Raw genomic sequence first — 24,124 nt, forward strand, 5'->3', positions numbered from 1 at the left:
GTAGAATGCCCCTGGGTCAACCCCAGTAACACACACACCCGGAGAGTGAGCCGAGTCGTCCACCTCCCAGGTGCAGAGCCCGGGCCGAGCGGCCAGGGGCCAGCCGGAGCCACGCAGGACGCGCGTGGGGCTGGGGTACAGGAGGGGGCGTGGGAAGCCCAAAGCCCAGGAAGGCTCAGGGAACGAGGCCAAGCGGAGAAGGGCGGGCTTCGCCGGCTTTAGGGAGTGGGGTGCCTGGCAGGGAGACCGCAGCCACCCTCATGAGGCCTGCGGTGAGGGCCCTTCAAGGTAGGGCCCTGGGCTCCCGGCCACCTGTCCTGGAGCGGGAGGGGAGGAGCTGGAGGTCACAGCGATGTGTGCAGCGGGGCCGGGCGGGGGCCGCCTGGTGAGCGGTGGGCTCCCTTGCAGTTCCGGACCTTCGACCCCTGCAAGCAGCTGTGGTGCAGCCACCCTGACAACCCGTACTTCTGCAAGACCAAGAAGGGCCCTCCCCTGGACGGGACCATGTGTGCACCCGGCAAGGTGGGTCAGCCTCGGGGCCTGGGGCACGCCGCTCTGGGGGGCCCCGGGTGGCCAGGGTGGGGCCTGGTGTCTGCGGGGCAGGGCCCGGGGGCCCATGAGCCCTACACCAGCACAGATGGCTGGAGCCATAGCTCAGAGCTGGGCTGCCCCTGGGTTCAGTCCCTAGGACCACGAAAAATTAAAAATGTTAAAAAGGTGTTGGGCGGGAGGCTCCAGCTAAGAGATGGGCACGTTCCCCTGGACAAAGCAGGCCCGGTGCGCCGGCGTGGCGGCCTCCACTTGGAGCCCAGCACTTGGGCGGCTGAGACAGGAGGATCGCAGGTTCCAAGCCAGCCTCGGCTACCTTGTAAGACCTTGTTTCCAAGTAAAAATAAAGTAGGGCTGAGGTTTAGCTTAGAGGTAGAACGCCCCTGTGTTCGACCCCAGCACCACAAACAGAAGACAAGGGGGGAGAATGTGGTCAACCAGGCGGGGCCGCGCCTGCAACCCTGGCGCTGGGAGGCTGAGAAGGAGGATCACGGGTTTGAGGCTAGCCTCTAGGGAAACCCTGTTGCAAAAAAATAAAAAATAAAAAAAAATTTAATGCTGATGTTAGCCAGGCGTGGTGGCACACGCTTGTAATCCCAGGATTTTGGAGGCTGAGACAGGAGGGTTATGGTTTGAGGACAGCCTCTGCTACTTAGTGAGGCCCTCTACAACTCTGTGAGACTGTTTCAAAATAAAGAATAAAAATAGGACTAGGGGTGTAGTTTTGGGGGTAGAATACATCTAGGTTCCATCCCCCGTACCGCAAAAACAACAACAACAAAAAAAGGGCCGGGGTTGTAGCTCAGAGGTGGACTGTCCTGGGTTCAGTACCCAGTACTGAAAATGGAAAAAGAAAAGAAAGGCTGCGGAGTGCGGCGGCTGCGGGCGTGGCTGGGGAAGCCCATCCCTCAGTCACCTGTGCCCTGGCGGGCCTGCACCCCCGGGGCCTTGTGCCCTTCGCCCTCAAAGGGGCTAGCCAGCTTCTCGGCACCCATGGCTTGGAGGAGGAGCCGTCCTCTGGGGCTCACGGTTCCGAGGTTTGGGCCTGGTCCGCGGCAGATGGTTGAGGAGAAAGCCGCTCCACCGCGCAGCCTGGACGCAGAGAGGCCCGGCGCCGGGGGCTCTGTTCCCCTGGAGCGGGCGTGCACGGGCCGGAGCGGCGGGTCAGGCGTGACTCCGTCTTCCAGCACTGCTTCAAAGGACACTGCATCTGGCTGACACCCGACATCCTGAAGCGCGACGGCAGCTGGGGCGCCTGGACGCCCTTCGGCTCCTGCTCCCGCACCTGCGGCACCGGGGTGAAGTTCAGGACCCGCCAGTGTGACAACCCGCCGTGAGTGGCCCCGACCCGTGCCCGGCGCCCCCAGTCCCTCGCAGCGGCCCCACCACACGGCTGCCCGGGTCCACGCCCTGCACAGGGCTCCTGTGTCCTCCCGGGCAGGTCAGGAGGAAAGGAGGTGGACCGATGGGAAGCCAGGGGCCCCCCCAGGGGCAACGTAGCTCGGTAGCGCGCTATCTGCAATCAGGCCTGAAGCAGGGTCAAGACGGGCCGCCCAGGCTCCTGGGGAGAGCACCGCAGGGCCCCCCAAAACCAGCCAGGCGCCCCGCCCCTAACCCTCCTCAGATTACAGCCTCCCCTCCGCTCTCCTGGACTCTTCCCCGAGGCTGGCCCTGCGGGCACCCCGGGGAGGGGAGGCGGGGCAGGGACGGGCCCTTAGCCCAGAGCGGCAGCAGAACCTGCCCGAGGTCTGCCTGCCTTGGCTCTCCACGGGCCACCGGGGCTGGGCTGCGGCCGCGTGGACGAACAGTGCGTCTTCTGTCTTACTGGGTTTTGCCTGTCCAATGTCTTATCCTTTGGAGGAGGTACTAGAGATTGAACCTAGGGGCCTTCTACCTGGGAGCTCCATGCCCGGCCCTTTTTATTTTGAAATAGGGCTTTGCTAAGTTGCTGAGACTGGCCTTGAACCTGCAATTCTCCTGTCTCAGCCTCCCTCCTCCCCACCTACCAAGATTACAACAGGTGTGCACCACCGAACCCGTACCCAACTGTCCCCAGTGTTTTAGCAATTTTTTTATTTAACTGAAAATACTGAAAATCTGGAATTTCACATAAAAACATAAACAGATTCCCAGCTTCCAAACTGGGCCAGACCTGGGCTGGTGGCGGCCGCGGGCACATCCAGGCTGTTTGTGCTCCGGCACTGAGCCGTTCCTGTGCTGTGTCCCTGACCTCTACTGTCCCTCTGGCCAGGCCTTGAACTGGCCACCGGCAACCAGAGGTCAGTGTGCACAGCCATGGCGAGTGTAGGCGCCCCGGGGCCCGGCAGGGGACTGCTGCCGTCTTAGGCACGGCTGCCTTTGCCACCCCGGCCGGGCTGGAGGCCCCGCCTGCCCAGGGCTCCAGCTTCGTTCTGGCTGGACGCAGAGGCAGGAGGGACCTCTGCCCCCTCGGGCAGCCCTAAGGCTCCTGCAGTTGCGTTGGCAAGAGATGGGCGTGCTGCGGTCAGAGCCCCCAGGGGCAGTGGCGGCCTGGGCCTGCGGCCGCCTTCACTCTATGCAGAAGTTATAAATGTGCAGCCGGGACTCTCCCATGTGGCGCAAACCCCGCCAGGCGGAGGATCCGTCACACGCCGGACAGGGGTCACCAGCTTAAGGCCTGGGATCCCACGAGGTAGAACCGCCTGGATGTTTTGTAGGGCATGGCAGGCTCAGCCCTACAAACCCAGGGCCCAGCCAGCCAGCCCTTGTCACCCTGGGCCTGAGGTCCAGCAGGGAAGGCAGTGTCTAAGCACCCAGTCCCCGCCGCGCCATCACCTGCAGGCCCGGGTGTGGCAGAGGGCAGGGATGCCTTCTGCCCCAGAGCCCAGGAGGGAGGGAGTCTCTGAGGCCTGGTCCTGCAGCTGGGACACGGCAGGGCTGGGTCTGCAGCCCGTAGCTGGGGCTCCAGGATCCCCCAAACGTCCCAGCCCAGGGCCGTCTCTCCCCTGCAGCCCAGCCAACGGGGGCCGCACCTGCTCGGGCCTGGCCTACGACTTCCAGCTGTGCGGCACCCAGGACTGCCCTGATGCGCTGGCCGACTTCCGCGAGGAGCAGTGCCGGCAGTGGGACCTGTACTTCCAGCACGGCGACGCCCAGCACCACTGGCTGCCCCACGAACACCGGGACGGTGAGCTCCCACGGCCCCCGGCCCACCTGGGCCTCTGAGCCTGCTCCTTGGCCGCCTGGCTCCCGCCAGCGCCACCTGGTGGACGAGGCTGGGGACCTGGCCCAGCAACCACCACGCAGACCCCTTCTTGTCTCCTTAGTTAGCGCTCTGGGCGGCAAGTGCCAGAAAGGATGGCTTGAACTGGTTTAGGTTTTAAAAGGCACTTACGGAGTCTTGAAACTGAAATTCCAGTAGTGCCAGGTTGTCCCTTGGTGTCCCCGAAGGTCGGGACACCCCACCCAGCAAACCAAAATCTACAGTGCCCCGATCCCTTCTATAAAACGGCATCATTTGCATGTAACCTACACACACCTCCTGTATATATATTTGTGTGTGTGGTCCTGGGGATTGGACCTAGAGGCTTTCTACCTCTGAGATACACCCCAGCCCTATTATATTTTCTACTTTGAAGCCCAGTCTCACTAAGTTGCAGAGGCCTTGCAGAGTTTCTGAGGCTGGCCTTGAACCTGCGATCCTCTTGTCTCAGCCTCCAAGTCCTGGGATGAGAGGCGTGTGCCAGCACACCCAGCCCTGTGGGGTCCTCCCCTCTTTTGAGATAAATGTTGAGCAGGACGATGCCAGAGACCCGATACTGACTCAAAGAGCACCGGCTCAGACTGGGGCCTCAGAGGTTGGCTGAGGAGGCGCTTTGGCAGGAGACCCGGCAGACAGCCGTGGGCCTCTGCAGAGCCCAGGGTCTCCGCTCCGTGTGGGGCACAGGGATGAGCTGTGCCGGGCCTGGCTGTGGCTCCACCGAGGCAGCACCTTCAGGTCCAGCAGCGCCCCAGGCGGCAGGAGGCCGCCCCGCCTGCCCCTTGACCTCCGTGTCCCGTGTGCCCGGGGCGGGCTCCATGGGGCCGAGGAGTTCTAAGAGACCCTCTCCCGCACGATCTCACCGCCGCCTGCCACTTCCTTCCAGCCAAGGAGAGGTGCCACCTGTATTGTGAGTCGAAGGAGACCCGGGAGGTGGTGTCCATGAAGCGCATGGTGCACGACGGGACGCGCTGCTCCTACAAGGACGCCTTCAGCCTCTGCGTGCGCGGCGAGTGCAGGGTGAGTGCCGCGGCCCGCCTGCCCAGCTCCTCTCCCTGGGACAGAAACTCATGGGCTGCGGTCTGCGGGCTCGCGGCAGTGTGGCTGCCCCTCCTGTATCAGGGGTCTCAGTGTGACAGGTGTGTGTGGAGTTCGGGGACTTCACTGAAGATGTCCCTTCCGGGGCTCCTGAGGGTAGCCGGGAGCATGGGCTTTTATGAGCAACCTGGGTGATTTCGGAGGGCAAGACCCACCGCTGGCCTCGTGAGGCCCTCGTGAGGCTGCTCTGCACCCCACAAAGCGCGGGGTCCTCTCGCACCGCGGAGCGCTGGGCAGCCCTCCCTGGGAAGGACGTCCTCCCCTGGGCTTCAGTGGTTTGTGTTTGCAGAAACGCCACTCCATCTTTATGATTATAGATGTTTCTAGACTCATGGCGGAGTTTCTGCCCAGTAACCCTATTGTAAGTTGAAAATGTCCCAAGTTGAAAACGCACTGACCTGTGGAACGTCCTGGCTCACCCGGGAGGCTGAGACCCGAGGAGCACGGTTCACGGACAGCCTCAGCTACTTAGCGAGGCCTCTGCAACTCAGAGAATAAAAAAGGGGGGTCTGGGAGTATAGCTCGGAGGTAGAATGCCCCTGGGTTTTATCCCCAGGACTGCAAAAATAATAAATAAATAAATATAAATACCGTGACAGAGAGGGATGCAGATTGGAGGGAGAATCTGAGCCATGCACCTCCCGGGGCCACGGCTGTGGGGCTCTGTCACTGCCGAGGGCCAGCATGGCTGCGCAGGGCCCTGGGGGCTGTGGCCAGCCTGGCCTGCGCCTCCTGCCTCCGTGTCCCCAGGCTCCCTGCAGGGCTCCAGGCCAGGAGGAGCCAGGCCTCTCACGTTTCTACACGGTTGAAGTGTTAGTAACGTTGCCCCTCAGTTCAGGTACCGAGCACCAACACTAAACAGTACCTTGGGATTCTCAGGCACGAGTCAAAGGCAGACGTTCACCACGCCAGAGATGGTGCTTGCCTGGCCACCTGGAAGACCACCTGAGATGAACCCAAGCAGCCTTTGTCCGTTTTCTGTTGCTATAACGACCCGCCCAAGGCTGCTCTATAAAGAAAGGAGAGCTATTTAGCTCTCCACCTCGCCCGGTGGGAGCCTGAGACTGGTCCTGTTGGCTCGGCTCTGATGAGGTCTCGTTAGTTGGGTCCTAACATAAAGGAAAGCAGAAAGGAGACCTCCAAGGGCAGGGAGGCCAGGCCCAGCGGAGGCCTGGCCTCAGGAAAGCGGGAAACTGACTCGCCAGAGACCAGCGTGAACCCCCGGGGCGTGGCGGGCACACCTGCCACCCCAGCCTCAGGAGGAGACAGGAAGATCGCAGGCTCAAGGCCAGCCTCACAGCTTAGGCCCACAGCACCCAGTGAGCCCTTACTTCCAGATCACAGAAGGCCCCTGGGTTCAGTCCCCAGTACCAAGGGGGCAATGCCCCGTGGCCTGACCCCCTTCCTGAAGGAACCACAACCTCAGCGTCACATTGGGGACCGAGCTTCCAGCACCTAAAGCCTCGGGGTGCACTGCAAGCATTGCCGCCCCGCCCAGCAGCTGCGCAGACCCCGCCGCCACGTCTTAGCGCGCCTCTGGTGGCAGGCAAGAGCCCTTTGACTTGCTTAGCTACATCCTGGTTTCAGAAATAATGAAAGATGCCGGCCGTGGTGGGCACGCTTGTAATCCCCGCGCTTGGGAGGCAGAGACAGGAGGATCACGCAGGTTCGAAGCCAGCCGCGCGCGCTGGCTTATGAGACCCTGTTTCCAAATAAAAATGTAAAAATAGGTCTGGGAGTGTAGCCCAGAGGTAGAAGGGCTTCCAGGAACCCCAGTACCACCAAAAAAAAAAAAAAAAGAAATAATGAAGGATGAGAACAGTGCGTGTTCGACTTGAGGGCACAGGCCGATGCGCCGCGTGTAGTGTCTCGGGGTGGGACAGGCCAAGCGGCCGTTAACCCCTCCCCATGGGCTGCACCTCTCTGACACTTGACCTCGGAAGGACGTCTGAGGGCAGGGACTGCGAGTGCCCCCGCTGCGGGACCTTGGCCGTGGGGGGCGAGGAGGGCGGCTCCAGCGTCTGCCCTCTCCCTGCAGAAGGTGGGCTGCGACGGAGTGGTTGGCTCCAGCAAACAGGAGGACAAGTGTGGCGTGTGCGGCGGTGACAACAGCCACTGCAAAGTGGTCAAGGGCACCTTCACCCGCTCGCCCAAAAAGCCCGGTGAGTCCCGCCTGGCCAGGCGCCCCTGGCTGTGGGAGAGGAAAATGGCGCAGGCCGCAGGGAGGGGCAGGACAGGGAAGGCAGAGCTGGCCTCCGAGGCTCTTGCTAGCGGTTGGGGACTGTGGAGGGCACCACCTCCTGCCTGTCCCTTGCTCCCTCCCTCTCTCTCCCCCGGCTGACTGTCCGCAGGACTGGCCTGGGCTTGGCTGCAGGGGACACCGCTGGCCTATCTCCCAGGACCACAGGAGGGGGGAGGGAACTTGGAGGCTCCTGGCACATTGGGCCATTTTTTTCATTACTATAACAAAATACCCGAGGCCAGATAACTTATAAAGAAAAAGGTTTGTGTAGCTTTTTGAAAGTCCATGTGGCAGGGTGCCAGCTCTGGGCAGGGCCAGGCCCTTGCGACCTCTTGATCGATGACTCCACAGTGGTAGGCGTGTGTGAGAGGGAGGGGCACAGGGCAAGAGAGAAAGCCCGAGTGGGGAACAACCACTCACTAGGCCTCCGCCCACCGTCCCCACCACCCTTCAGTGCCAGCACACAAAACCGGAAGGGACCACAGTCTCAATGGAAGTGGCTCTGGGACCCTCCGCATGAGCCTCTGTCCTCTCTGGTGTGTGTAATAGAATGCCAGAAGCAGGGTGTTTTATAGAGTAAAGGTTCTTCTGCTTCACAATTCTGGTGGCCAGAGGTTCCAAGAAGCATGGTGCTGGCCTCCAGGCGAGAAGCCCCTGGAAGAAGCCGGCTTTGCTTCTCTGAGGCTGCAGGGCAAATGTACGGTCTCGGCTGGGGCTGGGGCTGGGTGCTCGGCGCTGGGCCTGCTGCGAGGGGCACTTGAGGTTTGAAGGGCGGCAGGGGGGCAGGAGGGGCACCGCTGAGCCTGGGCTGTGGCCTTGCCCTTGTCCAGAGCCCTGCTGGCCCTCGCTGGGCCGGTGGCCAGAGCCCAGGCAGAGGCCCCGGATGGGCGGTGCGGAGGGCACGGGCCGGCGGAGCCCGCCTGGCGTCCACTCGAGCGGCCCCTTCCACTCTCATCCACACCCCACCCCCAGGCTACATCAAGATGTTTGAGATCCCTGCGGGGGCCAGGCACCTGCTCATCCAGGAGGCAGACGCCACTAGCCACCACCTGGGTGAGTCTCAGCCCGCCCACGCCGCATCGCCTCTGACCCTTCCGGGATGGGCGGGGCGAGGCCAGGGTCACACCCTCCCTCCTGCCCACTGGGCTTCCTGGGCTCCTCTCCCAGGGCATAAGCCGGGGTGAGGCGTCGGGACTCCCCAGCAATGGCCCAGGAGGGACAGCTGCCCAAGACAAGCTGCACCTCCAGGCTGTGAAGGGTGGCCGGCCCCCTGCCCTCGAGAAGGCCGGCAGGACCTGCCTACAGCAAGGTCCTGGACAGCCCGTCCCCACATTCAGCAGCCGGGGCACCAGAGCCAGCCACAAACTGTGTGCAGAGGAACTTCAATTTGCTTATTTCTTTATTTGTTTGTTTATTTTGGAGTTGGGGGCTGAACCCAGGCCTTGAACATGCTAAGCACACCTTCTACCACAGCGCTACACCTGCTCCCCCCCCAGCCCTTTAATCTTAAATTCAAGAGGTTTCACCTAAAATAGAGATTTCTAGCATCCTCGAAAGCGTGGCTGTTCTCAGCTCTGGGTGCCCCTCCCACCACATAATGTGGTGCTCCCTGGGCACCAGGAGCACCCGCCCCAGAAGGGGTCCCCGGGGCCATGGCCCTGGACAAGTCTCTGACCCCTTTCTGGGTCCCACTTAGTCCTGTCTCCTGGAGGCCCTGCTGGGTCAGGGGCTTCTACAGCGCCACGTCAGGCCCCCTCTTGCAGAAGGGAACAGGTGCTAGAGAGGCCTTCAAGACCTGCTGGCACCAAAGCACAGCTCTGCCCAGAACATGGAGACTGCAGGCACTTGTATGGGGAGTGGTTTTCTCACCCAGGCCCTGCCCGCCATCCCTTCTACAATCACCCAGCTCACCCGGACGGCGGCCTTCCACACCACAGACACGCCAGGTCATCCCAGACTGTCCAGGGGCCTGGTGGTCTGAGAGCTCAACTCCCAGTTGGGCCCGGCCACTTTGGGGAGAGCAGGGAGCCTGTGGGGCCTTGGCCAGACCGGTCACCGATGGGAGCCGCCTTTCCAGCTGCACCCACGCTGCCGTCACAGAGGGAAGCCCCAGCCTCCGCCCACCCTGGGTCCTCATGTCCAGCAGGTGCTGGGCGTGGTGGTGCACACTTCGAATCCTGTAGATGGGAGGCTGACACAGGAGGATCGCAGGTTCTCAGCCAGCCTCAGCTACTTAGTGAGGCCCTCCAAAACTTAGGGAGACCCAGTTTCAAAATAAAGGATAAAAAATAGGGCAGGGCGTGTAGCTTGGAGGTAGAATGCCCCTGGGTTCAATACTCAGTACTACTAAATAAATAATACAATCGGGCTGGAGGTGTAGCTTAGAGGAAAAATTCCCCTGGATTCAATCCTCAGCACCAAAATCTGAGGGGGGAGGGAAGGGTTAGTTGGCACAGTGGCGCACACCTCTAATCTCAGGATTTGGAAGGCTCAGACAGGATAAGGTCAGGTTTAAAAGGCCAGTTTGGACAACTTAATAAGAGCCTGTTTCAAAATTTAAAAACAGGTGTAGGGGTGGGGGCTAGGGGTGGGGCTCAGAGGTAGCGTCCCCCTGGGTTCAGTCCCCAGCACCACAATACATAAATGTTTAGGGGAAAAGAGAAGGTTGGTGTGGTGAGCCCGGGCCCAGGAGCTTCCAGAAGCAGGCTGTCTGGACTCCCTGGGCCCTAGTGATGGCACAACCTGGTAAACGCTAAACATTCACATCTGGAACCACAGCATAGAGGGGAGAGGTGGACTGGCTCCCACCGTCCCTTTCAAGGGCACGTCCCTGATGCCCTCATGACCCCCACGGGACCCCCTCCCACTGGCGCCCTCGGGGACCCTCACCCAAACCCAATGAGCTGCCCCGGGGGCTTTGACGGCTCAGAGCTGCTCTGGAGGGACCCTGTGAGCCTCTGGACCAGCAGGGGGGCCAGAAGGGGCGCGGGGCTCGGCCAGGGACATGTGGAGGGCAGTCTAGTCACCATGGGGGTCCGGCGTGGTCTGGGCATCCACGACGCAGACAGACCCCGTCACAGGGCAGGGGCAGGACTGGGCCCTCATGTCGTGTCATGTCATGTCACTGTGGGGCTTGGGGGCTCCTCTTTGCCCCCTCAGCCGTCAAGAACCTGGAGTCGGGCAAGTTCATCCTGAACGAAGAAAACCGCGTGGACCCCGACTCCAGGTCCTTCATCGCCATGGGCGTGGAGTGGGAGTACCGGGACGAGGAGGGCCGGGAGACGCTGCAGACCATGGGCCCCCTCCGCGGCACCGTCACCGTGCTGGTGAGTGGCGGCCGGGGCGGGCCTGAGCCCAGGCCTCCTGCAGGCTGCCTCTGGACGGCCCCTGGCCTGCGGGCTGCCCGCATCTCCACCTGCATCAGAGCTACAAACGAGCCAGAGCCTGCCTGGCCTGCTCCCTGCCCGACCGCTCCCATCCACGGCGCTCACGCGGGGCTGCTGAGCCCGCGGCACCCAGGGAGCCAGTCAGGGACCAGGCCAGGTCACATCAGACTTTGTCTCCAAACAAGACGGGCCCACACCCCAGGGCCCAGGATCACGGGCTGCTCCTGAGTCCAGAGAATCCTGCGGGGTGGGCTTCCAAATCACTTTTAATTGATTATGTGATATATTTTATTTGTCAAAAAACTTCAAACAGTACGGGAACTCTCCAGTCCCCTGGAAGCCCTCTCCCGAGGGAAGCGTACTGGGCTTGGGGCTAATCCCCAGACCCCAGAGCTCTGTGTCAGCATGCGCCTGTGGCCGGGTGGGTGACACTAAGCTTACCTTGCCTGCAGCCAGCACTCGTCACCAACCAGAAATGCCCCTGGTGAGCTGGGCATCCCAGTCCTTGGGAGGCTGGATCACAGGTTCAAGGCCAGCCTCAGCAATTTAGTGGGACCCTATCTCAAAATTAAAAAGTAAGAATAGGGCTGGGGGTGTAGCTTAGAGGTGAAAAGCCCCTGGGTTTGACCCCAGTACCACCAAAGGGAAAAAAATCACCTGTACACGTACGGTCAGCCCCTGGCATTGGCTTCTGCGTTTACAGATTTGTCGATTCACAGATTTGTTTGTAGCTCCCAGATGGGCGTTCACAGAGTGCTGAGGGCCGCGGTGCCTGCCATGACCATGAGATCAGTCCATGCGGCTCTTTGTGGCCCTTCACAGAACCACACATACACAAGTTCGTGTATTGAGTGGTTGATTAAAATGCTGAGCAGAGGCTCACAGGACCCAGTCCTCTACAGATGGCCCGGGGCTTGTGGTGCGTTCCAGCCCCACAAACCCAGCCTACGCTGAAAGCATGCGGGACCCGCCTGTCCAGGTGCGTCCTCGCTCAGCGGCACAGCGCCCTGCGGACGTTTCCCGGGACTGTGGCGGCCGTGGCCACCCTGCGCTGTGAGGGGACTGGACCAGGTCTAACTCACAGAAGACCCACATTCCACATCCGAGGTGTGGTTCCCACCAGACCTCGTCACTGTTCTGATGTCATGGAGCAGACGTTTTTAAGTCAAACCACATAAGCCGGGGATGACTGTGTTCCCTGGGGGAGCAGTTTGATATTTGCAGATTCTGTGTTTCTGGAGACTGTAGAATCCAACTCCATGAGTAACTAGAAGGGACAGTAAGCCTCCCTCGGCTACCATCCTGAGCTGGCTGCCGGGGAAGCTCGATGGCGAGGCAGACCTGCTCACTGCCATCTTGGGCCGGGCACAGGTTATCCCGGAGGGAGACTCCCGCATCACGCTGACGTACAAATACATGATCCACGAAGACTCGCTCAACGTTGACCACAATAACGTCCTGGAAGATGACTCCGCGAACCATGAGTGGGCGCTGAAGAAGTGGTCCCCCTGCTCCAAGCCTTGTGGCGGAGGTGAGGGTGGGGCCCTGGGCGGTGACAAGAGGACTGAGCTCCTCAGATGCCCAGGGCTACCCTGAAGGACAAGGCAGAGCTCACGGAGGGTGGGGGGACCTTGTTCTGGGCGGCCACGCCCGGCCTTCCACTGCACCTGCAGGACCCCATCTCCGCACCCACCCACCCACCGGGTGGGTCTCACCAGCATGTCCTTCTCTGGTCCCTCCTGCGTGTCTTTGGGACCTGTTCCTGTTTCCCAACCATGCCCGGTCCTAGCACCGGCCTCCCGCTGTCTCTCTGGGCCCACTCTTGGTCCCAGAGTGACCTTTCAAAGGGAATATCGGACTGTGTTCTTTCCTGGTGTCAGGACACCTTCAGTAGCTCCCTCTGTCCTTGAGGGGCTCACACTTGTGAGCTGAGGCCAGAGGATCGCAGGTTCATGGCCAGCCTCAGCTACTCAGTGAGGCCCTCCACAACTTAGTGAGACCCTGTTTCAAAATAAATAAAAACCAGGGTTAAGGGTGTAGCTCACAGGTAGAATGCCCCTGGGTTCAATCCCCAGTACCACAAAGAAAATTAATAATAAATAAATAAATAAATAAATAAGTCTCAAATATTCCCTGTGGCCTCTGAGGTCCCAGCAAGGTGCCGACCTCTCCCTCCATGTCCATTGCTCAGCCCTGGATCCCCAGGACAGCTTTCGATGTCTTGTTCGTCAGTTTTTCATTACCATATCAAAATGCCCAAGGTAATCAACTCAAAGCCAAGAGGTTTCCTTTGGCTCAGTCTGGAGGCTTCAGCGCTTGTCCTGCTACCTTGGGCCTGGGGTGGGGCAGGGCATCAGGGTGGGGGAGCTGGGGGTGAGGGGGAGACACTGGATTTCCCCTTTAGGACACGCCCCAGTGGCCTAACTTCCTCCCACTAGGCTCCGCCTCTTAAAGGGTCCACTACCTCTCACCAGCCCCGCAGGCTGTGACCAAGCCGTTAACACCTGCGTCTTTAGGGGACGCTTATCTAAACCATACGGGGGATTTTCCTGGACAGCCTGGGTCACCCTGTCCTCCACTGCCTGTGGTGTCTCCAGACTCACAGGCCCGGCTGCCTGGCTGTGGCTGTATCCTACCACGCACACGCCGGGCGCCGTCTTGTTTTCCCGCCGTGGGTCGCCCTGAGCACTGTAGGATGTTCAGCTGCAGCCCCAGCCTCTGCCCACGGGTACCCAGCCCCAGATGTGTCCAAAAGTGTCCCAGATGTTACCCCGGAGAAGAACATTCCCCCACCGAGAACTGCTGGGCAAGACCCACCAGAGGAGGAGGAGGAGGCTCATGGGCCCCAGGCAGTGCTCACCCCTCCTGGTCCACGCCAGGCCCCCAGCACACAGGGCAAGGTGGAGGGAGGGAGTGGGTGAGGGAAGAGGAAGGGAGGCTTCCCTCTGCCCCGGGAAGCCAGGAAGGGACCAGGAAGCAGCAGCCGAGGGCGAGGATGGCCGCTGTCCCTGCCTGCGGCTGGCGGTGCTGGGCGGGCACCATGCTGGACACTTCTGCAGTGTTCTTCAGCCCAGGAGCCCTGTCCTACCCTCTGTTGCTGGATCCCACCTTCCGAGCCCATTCGGGGGCCCCGCCACCCCACCGAACCCCTGACCAAGTGCTCTGTCTCCAGGGTCCCAGTTCACCAAGTATGGCTGCCGCCGGAAGATGGACCACAAGATGGTGCACCGCGCCTTCTGCAAAGCCCTCGCCAAACCCAAAGCCATCCGCCGCGCCTGCAACCCACAAGAGTGCTCCCAGCCTGTGTGAGTGCGGAGGCCCGTGCGGAGCCCACTGGGGAGGCTGAGGCACAGGCGCTCCTGAGGGGAGGCCGGATCCGGACTCGAGGCAGCTAGCTCCCCACCCACTGGAGGGTCCTTGCTCTCCTACCAGGTCTAACAGAGCCTAGCTGAGGGTGGAAAGGTGCACCCAAATCCAGACCTGTGGCCCGACACTGATGGGGGACTGAGGTGCAGAGGGCTGGGGCTGGCTCTCGGACAGGCAGCCGCTCGGATCTCCGGGTCAGGCAGGGCTGCATTTGTGGGCCCAGGTTCCTTTGTGCAAAGAGGGCCAAGGGTCAGGCCGGGGAGGGGTGCTGAGGAGGGCCGGGGCGGGGCCGGGAGCCAGGAAGGGCCTGATGGCCGCTCTGCCCCGCAGGTGGGTCGCGGGCGAGTGGGGGCCTTGCAGTCAGAGCTGCGGGCGGACAGGCCTGCAGGTGCGTCCCGTGCGCTGCCTCCAGACGCTGCACAACAACACCACGCGCTCCGTGCACACCAAGCACTGCACCGACAACCGGCCCGAGAGCCGCCGGGCCTGCAGTCGCGAGCTCTGCCCCGGCCGGTGGCGCATGGGGCCCTGGTCCCAGGTAAGCAGCCGCTCCCCTCGCCCCCCCACTGTGTTCACAGGAGACAGGTGTCCGGGTGCCCCACGTGGGCCCCGGGCCTGGACACAGCTCCCCCGGGCCGCGCAGCCTCACCGCCTGGGCCGTGGCTCCTGTGTGCCCTGGGGCTCTGGAGTCCCAGGAAGCTGAGGGTAGCGATGGGTGCTCGGGCTCCAGTGTCCCCGAGGAGGCCCGGGCTCATAGCTCAGAGGCAGGAAGGGCCCCAGACAGGCGGGGAGGGGGCGAGTGAGGACGGGCGGATGCTGAAGGGAGGCCAGGCCAAGACATGGTGCTCGCCTGTCTTGCCCTGTAGAAAGAGAGCAGGGGCACCCAGGGCAGGCCCCACATGGCGCAGGGCGCACATGCGAGGGCAGCGCAGTCGGCAGAGGAAGGGCACAGGAGCCCCGCCCAGAGCCCGGCAGGTCGGGCATAGCTGCCGGCCGAGGCGGGCGCCTGAGGCCTGCCCTGGCCTGCGTGCCCGGTGAGGGCCCTCGAGGGAGAGCAGTGTTGGCTGGAAGTCAGAGGGGCTGGCGCAGCTCCTCCAGCCTGCACAAGCAGGGCCTCAGCACCTTCCAGAGCTCCTTGGGCTCATGCTTGGGCAGCCCAGGCCTGCTGGAGCCTCCCCGCCCTCGGGCGGGGCCGAGGAGGGGCTGTACAGGAGTCTGTGCCACTGGAGCTGGTGGGAGGACCTGGTGTCCTGAGGAAGGCTGGGGAGGGCTCTGCCAAGCTTCCTGGGCTCACCAGAGATTTGCCAGGAGCCCAGCCCACACAGCTGCTCTCCTGGGTCTGGGGCCTCCTCCAGCTAGAGAAGTGTATCCGTCCCCTTGCCATTGCCATCATGGAGGGCTTGCGCGGCTCTATAGAGAAGAGGTTTAGTGGCTCACGGTGCTGAGGCTGGAGGGCGTGGTGCCGGGTGGCTCTGGGGAGGCCCTCGCGGGGCCAGTGGACACCCGCCTGCTGTCACGCCTTCACTCAGTGCCGCACAGTGGGGACAAGCTTCCAACACGGGCCTTTGGGGACCCAGACAAATCCAAACCACAGCAGGACGGCTCCCACTGAGCGCCCGGCCGCTGCGCTGGCTTCTGAACGCAGCAGAAGACGGCGGCGGCCGTGAGCCCCGCTCTGCGCCTGCCCCACACCTCCTCCTCGTGCGCGGCTCACAGGCTGGAGCGAGGGGGCCATGGCCCCAGAGGCCCCTCACGGGCTGCGTCTCCCCTGCAGTGCTCTGTGACCTGCGGCAACGGTACCCAAGAGCGGCCGGTGCTCTGCCGCACCGCGGACGACAGCTTCGGGGTCTGCCTGGAGCAGCGGCCCGAGACGGCCAGGATCTGCAGGCTCGGCCCCTGTCCCCGTGAGTCCTTGGCAGCCCCCACCCCAGCACACAGGCCAGATCAGGGCGGGAGGGGCACGGCCGTCTGGACTCGGCACACAGACGTTTGCCGTGTGCATCTCCCGGCCGGCCCTGTGGCGGGGGCAGGATGGCACAGGCCATCGGTCCCCTCTGGACTCTACACTCAGTGGCCACACGGCGGGTGGGGGTCCCGGCCCGTGTGGCTGAGTGCCCCTTGAGAAGAAGGGGCCTGGCCTGGTGCCCACGCCCTGCCTGTCTCGGACCCATGACGGCCCCAGCCTCCTGCCACGGTTCCCCTCCATGGAGCCAGTGCCCTGGCCGGGGAGGGCGGTGCCAGGGCTCCATTCTGAGCTCCGCTGGAGTGCCAAGATGGAGAAGGCCCGGGTGAGGGCTCGGGGTACAAGACGGGCACGGTCGGTCGGGAGGCGGCAGGACCTGTGTGGGGGCAGAGACAGGCACAGCTGAGACCTCTGGGCACGGAGAGGGTGAGCTGGCTCATCCCGAGGGAGGGCCTTGGATGCCCCCGGGGAGGGGCCCTACTTCCACCTCCTGGGAGCCGACTGAGCGCTCTCTGGGGTGGTGGGCCCCCCAGCCGGCCCCCCCAGCAACTGCAGCCCCCTCTCTCTGGTTTCCAGGAAACGCCTCCGACCCCTCCAAGAAGAGCTACGTGGTTCAGTGGCTGTCCCGCCCCGACCCCGACTCTCCGGGCCAGAAGATCTCGTCAAGTAACCGCCCCGTTTATAACTTGGCCTCTGCCCTCGCGTGTGCGCCCTGCGCCGTGTGGGGCCTGCCCTGGGCGCCCCTGCTCTCTTTCTACGGGAAGCTTCCCTGACTCCCTGAGCGGCGGGCGCTCTGGGTCGCATCTGTTTCTCCTGGGCCTCCTGCTGGGCGGTCTCCTCCGGAGCACGCCGCCTGGCCTGGCCTGGCCGCCAGCGAGGGCCCGCCTCCAGAAGGAAGGGCCCGGGCACTGGCCTCTTGTCGGGGCCGGGACCTGGTTGGCGATGGCTGAAAAGGGGCAAAGATCTGTTGTGGTGCTGGAGGGGCCGGAGGCCAGAGCGCACACGTGACCACTTCGCCATCTTCCAGGCTGAAGCTACAGGTCGGAAGTTGAAGGGAGGCCCGCCCGCCCCTCTCCGAGGCGCCCACCGCGCACACGCGGCTGCAGGGGCCTCTGGGGCACGTGTTGATTGTCACCCCGCCGGGTGACCGGACCCCAAGTTTCCGGCAGTGTCAGGGGCTTCCCGGCTGCCATTGCTGCTGCTGCTGCTGCTGCTACTGCTGCTGCTGCTGCCCTGCTCCCTGTGTCCTTCCGACTCGTGAACCTGTGCCCGCTTCCGTCCAGCCGTCCGGCGCGCCCGACCTCCGTGGCCCACGGCCTCGCGCCCACCGGCTGGGTCTGGCCGTGCAGAGGAGGCGGGATGTCGGCGGGGACGCCAGCCCTTCTGTTCTCTTTCCGTGGGCTCCAATGGCCTTTTCTCATTGTGTGTATACGACCCCGCACACGGCTGAGAGAGAGAGTGTGTGAGAGGGTGGCTGCCTGGTGTGGTGTGCCTCAGCCACGGGTGTGAACAACTACAGAATTACCTCAATTTTTATTGCTTTTATTTATTTATTTATTTATTGCTTAGAAAAACTCTGTAGAAAATGCCTTAAAGTTGAAAGGTAACAGGATTGGCTGCTAAACCCAGCCTCAGCAGGGCGTGGTCCGCGTAGACGCAGGCACTAAAAGTCCAGGGGAGCGTTTTCCAAGTCCAGACCGCCTCGCTCCGCCCGCCGAGCTGTCCCTGCGTGTGGAGGCGCAGGCGGGCTTGCTCCATTGGTCCCTGAGAAAAGGGGTCCTGCCCCGACCCCCACCTGGCCAGTCGGCGCTGACTGTTGCATGGAGACCCTGTCGGGCTCCAACAGGTGGCCTTACAGCAGAGGTGGCACGCCTGGGCCCTTAGCTTGACCAGCAGAGCACCCCGCCCGCCCCAGCCACCTCCTGTGTACCGCGGAGCCCGCAGCCAGCCCTCCCGGCACTAACAACTGTTATGTAAATATCCGGTGTCCCTGCGTACTAATCGCACGACTGTTAACTTCCAACTTTGAGAGGCAGCCGGAAGGCGCGCCCGCCGGTGCCGTGCTGTGTCCATGTGCACTCTGATGTATCAGGGATGTTTTATTAGTGTTTTGTATTTAATGACTATCGTAGAGGTCCCATTGCCGTTGCTCTTCCGTTCTCTTTCTTTTTTAACGAGACGACGTGTGTGCCAAAGTGACTGTGAAATGACTTTTATTCTCACTAAACATGGAAAGACCTCTTGTCATGCATCCACAAATAAATCAATAAACGCTCAGTGGCCTGGGTGCGTGGCTTGGGTGGCTTCCTGGTCTCCTCGCCTTCGTGGCCCGCAGCGCGAGGACTCCTGCGGCTCGCTCTCCTTTTCTTTTTCTTTTTTATTTCTTTTTTGTTTTGTTTTGTTTTGTTTTTTGGTACTGGGATTAAACCCAGGGCATTCTACCTCCAAGCTACGCCCCTAGCCCTTTTTATTTTTTATTTTGAAGAGGGTCTAAGTTCCTGAGGCTGGCATTCAACCTGCGATCCCCCTCTCACGGCCCCCCAGGTGCACCACCCTGCCCTGCACGTGGGGCATCATTCTTAAGTATTAATTGCCTGGGCTCAGATGCAGACGACTTCTCTGCCCTCCTCCTCCTGCCCCAGGTTGATCTTTAGTGCCCCTCGTCTGCTAAGACTCGCCCCCAAGCACCTTCTGCGCCGAGAGCAACCTGCGTAGCGACTTTACATTTGAGTTGTAAGCGCTGAGTGCAACCTGGACGGAACGCCAAGGTTCTGTTTGTCGGTGGTGGTCTCGCAGTCAGGAAAGGCACCTGGGATGGGCTTCTGCCCACGGAATGGGGCTTGGGGCCACCGTCAGGTCGCTGCCTGGCCCCCGGATGGGTTTCGCCTTAGCTGCCTACGGGGGTGAGGGGAGGTGCCCAACTGGCCCATGCGGGCAGGAGAAGGGCCGACAGGGGCATCTCTCTGGGCACGCAGCCTGCCAACAGGCACCCGAGCGTGTGCTCAGTCCTCCCTGCCCGTGTCTCCCAGGACTGGCCCTCAGCAGCCTCCAGGGCTGTGTCCTCTCATCTTGTGACCGCGACCTGGGCCCTCTGCGGTGTCCCAACATGGGGGCCTCTCTCCTCCCTTGTCCAGGCCGGGGCAGTGAGAAAGCTCACCTAGCATCATGGCAACCAGCCCCAGGCCCCAGGGAGGTCACAGCAGCTACAGCTGAGTCCTGCAGCCCACAGCAGCTCTGGTCATGAAAGGAATTGTAGCTAAAGAGAAGCAAAGGGCAGGGTGTCTGACTGTGCTGCATTCCACTGAGCCCCCCCCCCCCAGCGGTGTCTGGGGGGTGCTGTGTTCCATTGAGCCCCAGTAGCGGTGTCTGACAGCACGGTGTTCTACTGAGCTCCTCCTAGTGGTGCCTGACGGCGCTGCGCTCCACTGAGCCCCCATACAGGTCAAGGTTGCTCCCCTTGGGGGCCCCACTAGAGCTGGGCCGACTCCACTGCCACGGGGCTGTAGAAGGCACTGGTACATATGGCGGAGGGGGTCCCACTCACTCTTCACTGTCACCTGACCTTGTGAGTAGCGAAAGGAACACATGAACCCACCACCTCTGAGAACAAAAATGAAACCCCTTGCCGGGTGTGGTGGCACACGCTTGTAATTCCTGCTCTTGGGAGGCAGAGACAGGAGGATTGTGCAGGTTCAAAGCCAGCCTCGCCGGCTTAAGAGACCTTATTTCCAAATTAAAAATATAAAAATAGGTCTGGGAGTGTAGCCCAGAGGTAGAAGGGTTTCCAGGAACCCCAGTACCATCAAAAAGAAGAAAAGAAAGAAAAAAGAAAGAAATCCCTGCCAGAGTGCGGGAGGGAGACAGGGTGATTGAGATGGTGCATAAACATAGCCTAAACCCCCTGGAGCAGTCCCTTCCTCCGGCCCCGTGTAATGACCGGGGTGTCTTAATTGGTACCAAGTCCGGCACCTCCTTCCCACCCAATTGTCTCCAGATTCAACTCTGCGGGCCGTTCACTCCCTGCAGGTTTGTTGGTTCATTTGTGGTACTGGAGATGTGACCCAGGGGCCTTCTACCTCTGAGAGCTATGCTTTCAGACCTATTTTATACTTTATTTGGAAACAGGGTCTCACTAGGTTGCTGAGAGCCTCACTAAGTAGCTCAGGCTGGCTTTGAAATTGTAAGATTATCCTGTCTCAGCCTCCCAAGCGCCGGAATTACAAGCACATGCCACCAGGCCCAGCTTCCTGTTACTTTTTTTTTTTTTTTTCTGGGTTTGGGGATGAAACCGAGGGGCATTTGACCTCTGAGCTACACCCCCTGCCCTATTTTTTATTCTTTATTTTGAAACAGGGTCTCACTGAGTTGCAGAGGGCCTCACTAAGTAGCTTAGGCTGGCTTCAAAACTGTGATATCCTCCTGTCTCAACCTCTCAAGTGCTGGGATTACAAGCGTGTGCCACTACGCCTGGCTTATTAGAAATTATTAATCACAGGAAATAGCAAAGCAATCATGGGGTGAGCCAGGGATAACACCGAGGCTGTCACAGATGAATTAGGGAAGGAAAGGGTAAGCAAGGAACAGGTCAAGGTGCCTGGTTACGGGTCCCATTTGGTCTTTGGAAACTTGTCTGTGTGCAAACAACTTCCACTTGGTGGGCAGTTTGTGCCCATCCCAAGCTGGACCGAGACCTCAGAGCGGACGACTAATAATGCTCCCAACACCCCCCCCCCTTTTGTGGTACTGGGGGTGGAACCCAGAGGCTTTCTACCTCTGGGCTACACTCCCAGACCTATTTTATACTTTATTTGGAAACAGGGTCTCACTAAGCTGCTGAGAGCCTCACTCAGTAGCTGAGGCTGGCTTCGAACTTACACGATCGTCCTATCTCAGCCCCCCGAGCGCGGGGATGACAAGCATGCCCACCACGCCTGGCTACTCCCTGCAGTCCGATGCATTTGGCTTTAAAATCAACTCAACACTCAGTTGTTGCTTTTCTGTATTCATATTTAGGGTTATTTTTACATACTGAACTCATTTCCATAAATGAGAGTAGTGAAGTTTTCTTCTAAAATAGAGTATAAGCCTGAAATGAATCAACTTAAAGGCAACTGCTAAGTGAATCAGTCCAGACGGTGTTTAGGTACAGCCCAGATGGAGAGAGCGGCACACACAGGCCATGGTCTGTGCAGAGGTCGTCTCCTCTCAGGGGCTCCCCGTCCCCCGCTAGAAGCCAACAGGTCTGCCGGAAGTGGCAGGAGACCGAAGGTTTTAAAACCAAAACTACTGTCTCAGGGGAGATCCTGGGCCGGTCAGCAGGCCTGGACACCTCCTCCCACCCTTCCAAGGTAGAACTGTCCTCTCAGTCACCTCAGAGAGCTTTCTGGTCAGTGATATTACTTAAAAATATACAACCCAGCCAGGCGTGGTGGCAAACACCTGTCATCCCAGCACTTGGGAGGCTGAGACAGGAGGACTGCAGGTCCGAGGCCAACCTCAGCAACTTATGAGGCTCTCAGCAGTGGGCTGTTTATGTCAGTCACGATGGGCTGCCCAAGCTGAGGGGGTTTGCTTTGGCTCGTGGCATCGAGGTTCGGTTCATGGTCGCTCGGCCTTCTTGCTCTGGGCCTCTGGGATCTGGGTGGATCACGATCGCGCCCATCCCCTCATGGCAGCCAGGAAGGAGAGAGCCAAGGAGGGACATGCCCCCACGACCTCACTTCCTCCCACCAGGCCCCGCCCCTTAAAGATCCCAACCCTCCCAACAGCCCAAGCTGAGAGCTATCCTTCAACACACGAGCACTTGAGGAAGGGTCCACCTCCAAACTGCACCGCCTGTGTTCCCAAAACCTTATTTAAAAGGCCAGGGAGGGCCGGCTTCGGCCCACACAGTACTCCCTGGCCCCAGTGCTGGTCCATCATGGCTTCTCAGGGCTCCCAGCCTGGGGGGAGATGCGGAGTTGAAGACATGGCACCTGCCCACTGCTCACCTTGACCTTGTGTGAAGGAAAGGCTGGGGACAGGCGGGGGTGTGACCGTGTCGTGGGGCCATCAACGTCACCTCCCAACCACCAGGCCCTGGCTCCTCCCCGTGGTCAGTGCTCTCCTGAAAAGTCCCTTTGTGTCCCCGCGAGGCCTAGCACCAGCAGGCTTCATACCACCGGGCCTCAGTGGCCGCGGAGAGGGAGAGGGTGGAGTCGGGGAGGGAGGGGCGGATGGGGCTCCACCCAGCCCCAGCAGGATACCTCTGATTTTACCTGTTTTACACACGAGGCACCTGTGTGAAATTCTTTGGCTGTGTGTGTGTATGTGTCACTGAGGATTGAACCTAGGGGCATTCTACCTCTGAGCTACACCCCCAGCCCTTTATATTTTTATTTTGAAACAGGGCCTTGATAAGTTGCTGAGGGCCCCACTAAATTGCCGAGGCTGTCCTCAAACCTGTGATCCTCCCAGCTCAGCTTCCCAGTACTGCGACTACAGGTGTCACCTCCACACCCTGCTGTCTGTGTGAAATCTTATTTGGGGAAAGCTTTCTGCCAGCTTTTAAACCCTGACAGCCCCCTCTCAGGCTGTTTTCTAGTAGCTTCCCTCGTGAGCACGTTCCTTGGCCGACCCGTTTAGCCCTCTGCATGCCGCGGAGTGGCGGCCGGTCGGCCCTTTCACCTCTGCCGTGCCCTGTGGCTCACTGTGCTTGGCTGGGGCGGGAGGGAGGGCGGCCGGACGCTGCTCTTCGGGGCCTCAGGACCGTCTTGGCTGGGGTTTGATCCTGCGGTAGCTGTTCCTCACGAGGGACTGTGGAGACAGAACTCCACCGGGTGACCGCTGGGAGACATAGGGCAGGCGAATGGCAGCCCGGTCCTGGTCAGTGGGCCGGGACTCACTCTGTAGGAACCCACAGGCCTCGCTCCCTCAAGAGCCACTCCAGGGTCAGCGGGGGCCGCTTGGAGGCGGGAGCCTCGCTCAGCACTCCCGGCTCCGGGCTCACCGCTCACGGCTCATGGCCTCCCTCTGCGCTGTCTCTGGGCTCCCCTGCGCCGCCTCCGCTGCCTGCCGCCGGTCGGTCACGTGCCCCGCTCTTCTCTTCCAGAGGGCCACTGCCAAGGGGACAAGTCCATGTTCTGCAGGATGGAGGTCTTGTCGCGCTACTGCCCCATCCCAGGCTACAACAAACTCTGCTGTAAGTCCTGCAGCCTGCGAAGCAACCTCAGTGACGTGGACCACGGCGCCGCGCCGCCGCCAGGGAGGTCCAACGACATCGACGTGTTCATGCCCACGCTCCCCGGGCCCACGCTGGCCACCACGGCGCTACCCTCGCCAGCCAACCCCCTCAACGCCTCCAGCACCAACGCCACCGAGGACCACCCGGAGACCAATGCAGTGGACATGCCCTACAAAGTCCACGGGCTGGAGGACGACGTCCAGCCGCCCAACCTCATCCCCCGACGGCCGAGCCCCTATGAGAGGACCAGGAACCAGAGAATCCAGAAGCTGCTCGACGAGCTGCGTGAGAAGGCGGCGCTGGGGAAGGCCTAATAAAGTGGGGAGCTAGCATCTGGAGCACTTTTCTTCTTGCTTATAGGATATTCCATGGGTCGGTGCTGAATCCTGTGTCGTGGAGATGAAGCCGAACTTCCTGATCCCAAAAGGCTGTGCGAAAAGCGATCAGGGGCTGGACGTGGATGTGTGCACACAGGCGGGGCAGGCGGCGGCCAGGGTAGCGCGGCCCCACCAGCCCGGGTCCCACCCGAACCCCTTGGCGGTGCTGGGTATGGAATGCCGGGAACACGGCTCCGGCAGCCTCCAGGAGCCAGGGGGGGCCGGGAGGGATAACTCCAAGAGGAAAGACGCGCCCCGAGTTTCTGAGTTGTGGCTGCGGATCCACCGCCCTTGGGGGTGACCGAGGTCTTTTCCTACGGACCCCGTGCCTAGAGGTCCTCCAGGAGCCGCAGGCGGCAGGACGGTGGGGTAATAGCTGGGATGGGCTGATTGCAGCCCGTGCGGTGGCTGCCACGGTGACATCTGTCCTCTTCACCGGCTTGTGCCTGGCCAGATAGGGTGCTTTTTCAGAAGCCCGGATTTTCATGTGAAAACTCTCCATCTGTAAAGGTCAACTCCAAATGGTTTGGGGAGGGGGCGGCTCTAGACCCCCTAGAACTTCTGTCCTAAGGCCTCTGCTCGCCGCTCTTGGCCTGGTGTGGCTTTATTAATAAGGATGTGGGTACTGGCGATGTCCTGTGTCTGACAGCTCCCCGCCTTGGTCTGAGCGGCTATGTAGTTCC

The 24,124-nt window shown here is 61.2% G+C and overlaps 1 protein-coding gene across 1 annotated transcript in view; it reads left to right on the forward strand.

The window, feature by feature from the left end:
- Window positions 1-23,742, forward strand: part of ADAMTS2 (ADAM metallopeptidase with thrombospondin type 1 motif 2) — a gene marked incomplete at both ends in the record, with an annotated part of 161,897 nt that extends 138,155 nt beyond the window's left edge. The window contains 14 exons of the mRNA XM_080699349.1: window positions 409-522; window positions 1,737-1,882; window positions 3,540-3,715; window positions 4,674-4,807; window positions 6,924-7,047; window positions 8,100-8,180; window positions 10,287-10,453; window positions 11,885-12,044; window positions 13,686-13,818; window positions 14,210-14,417; window positions 15,654-15,783; window positions 16,419-16,508; window positions 22,933-23,372; window positions 23,425-23,742. Of these exons, the coding sequence (XP_080555475.1) occupies window positions 409-522; window positions 1,737-1,882; window positions 3,540-3,715; window positions 4,674-4,807; window positions 6,924-7,047; window positions 8,100-8,180; window positions 10,287-10,453; window positions 11,885-12,044; window positions 13,686-13,818; window positions 14,210-14,417; window positions 15,654-15,783; window positions 16,419-16,508; window positions 22,933-23,372; window positions 23,425-23,742 (2,421 nt within the window). The remainder of the gene's footprint in view (window positions 1-408; window positions 523-1,736; window positions 1,883-3,539; window positions 3,716-4,673; window positions 4,808-6,923; window positions 7,048-8,099; window positions 8,181-10,286; window positions 10,454-11,884; window positions 12,045-13,685; window positions 13,819-14,209; window positions 14,418-15,653; window positions 15,784-16,418; window positions 16,509-22,932; window positions 23,373-23,424) is intronic.
- Window positions 23,743-24,124: the final 382 nt, after the last annotated feature.

This window comes from Muscardinus avellanarius (assembly GCF_963383645.1).
Source record: "Muscardinus avellanarius genome assembly, chromosome: 7".
Classification (NCBI taxonomy): domain Eukaryota; kingdom Metazoa; phylum Chordata; class Mammalia; order Rodentia; family Gliridae; genus Muscardinus; species Muscardinus avellanarius.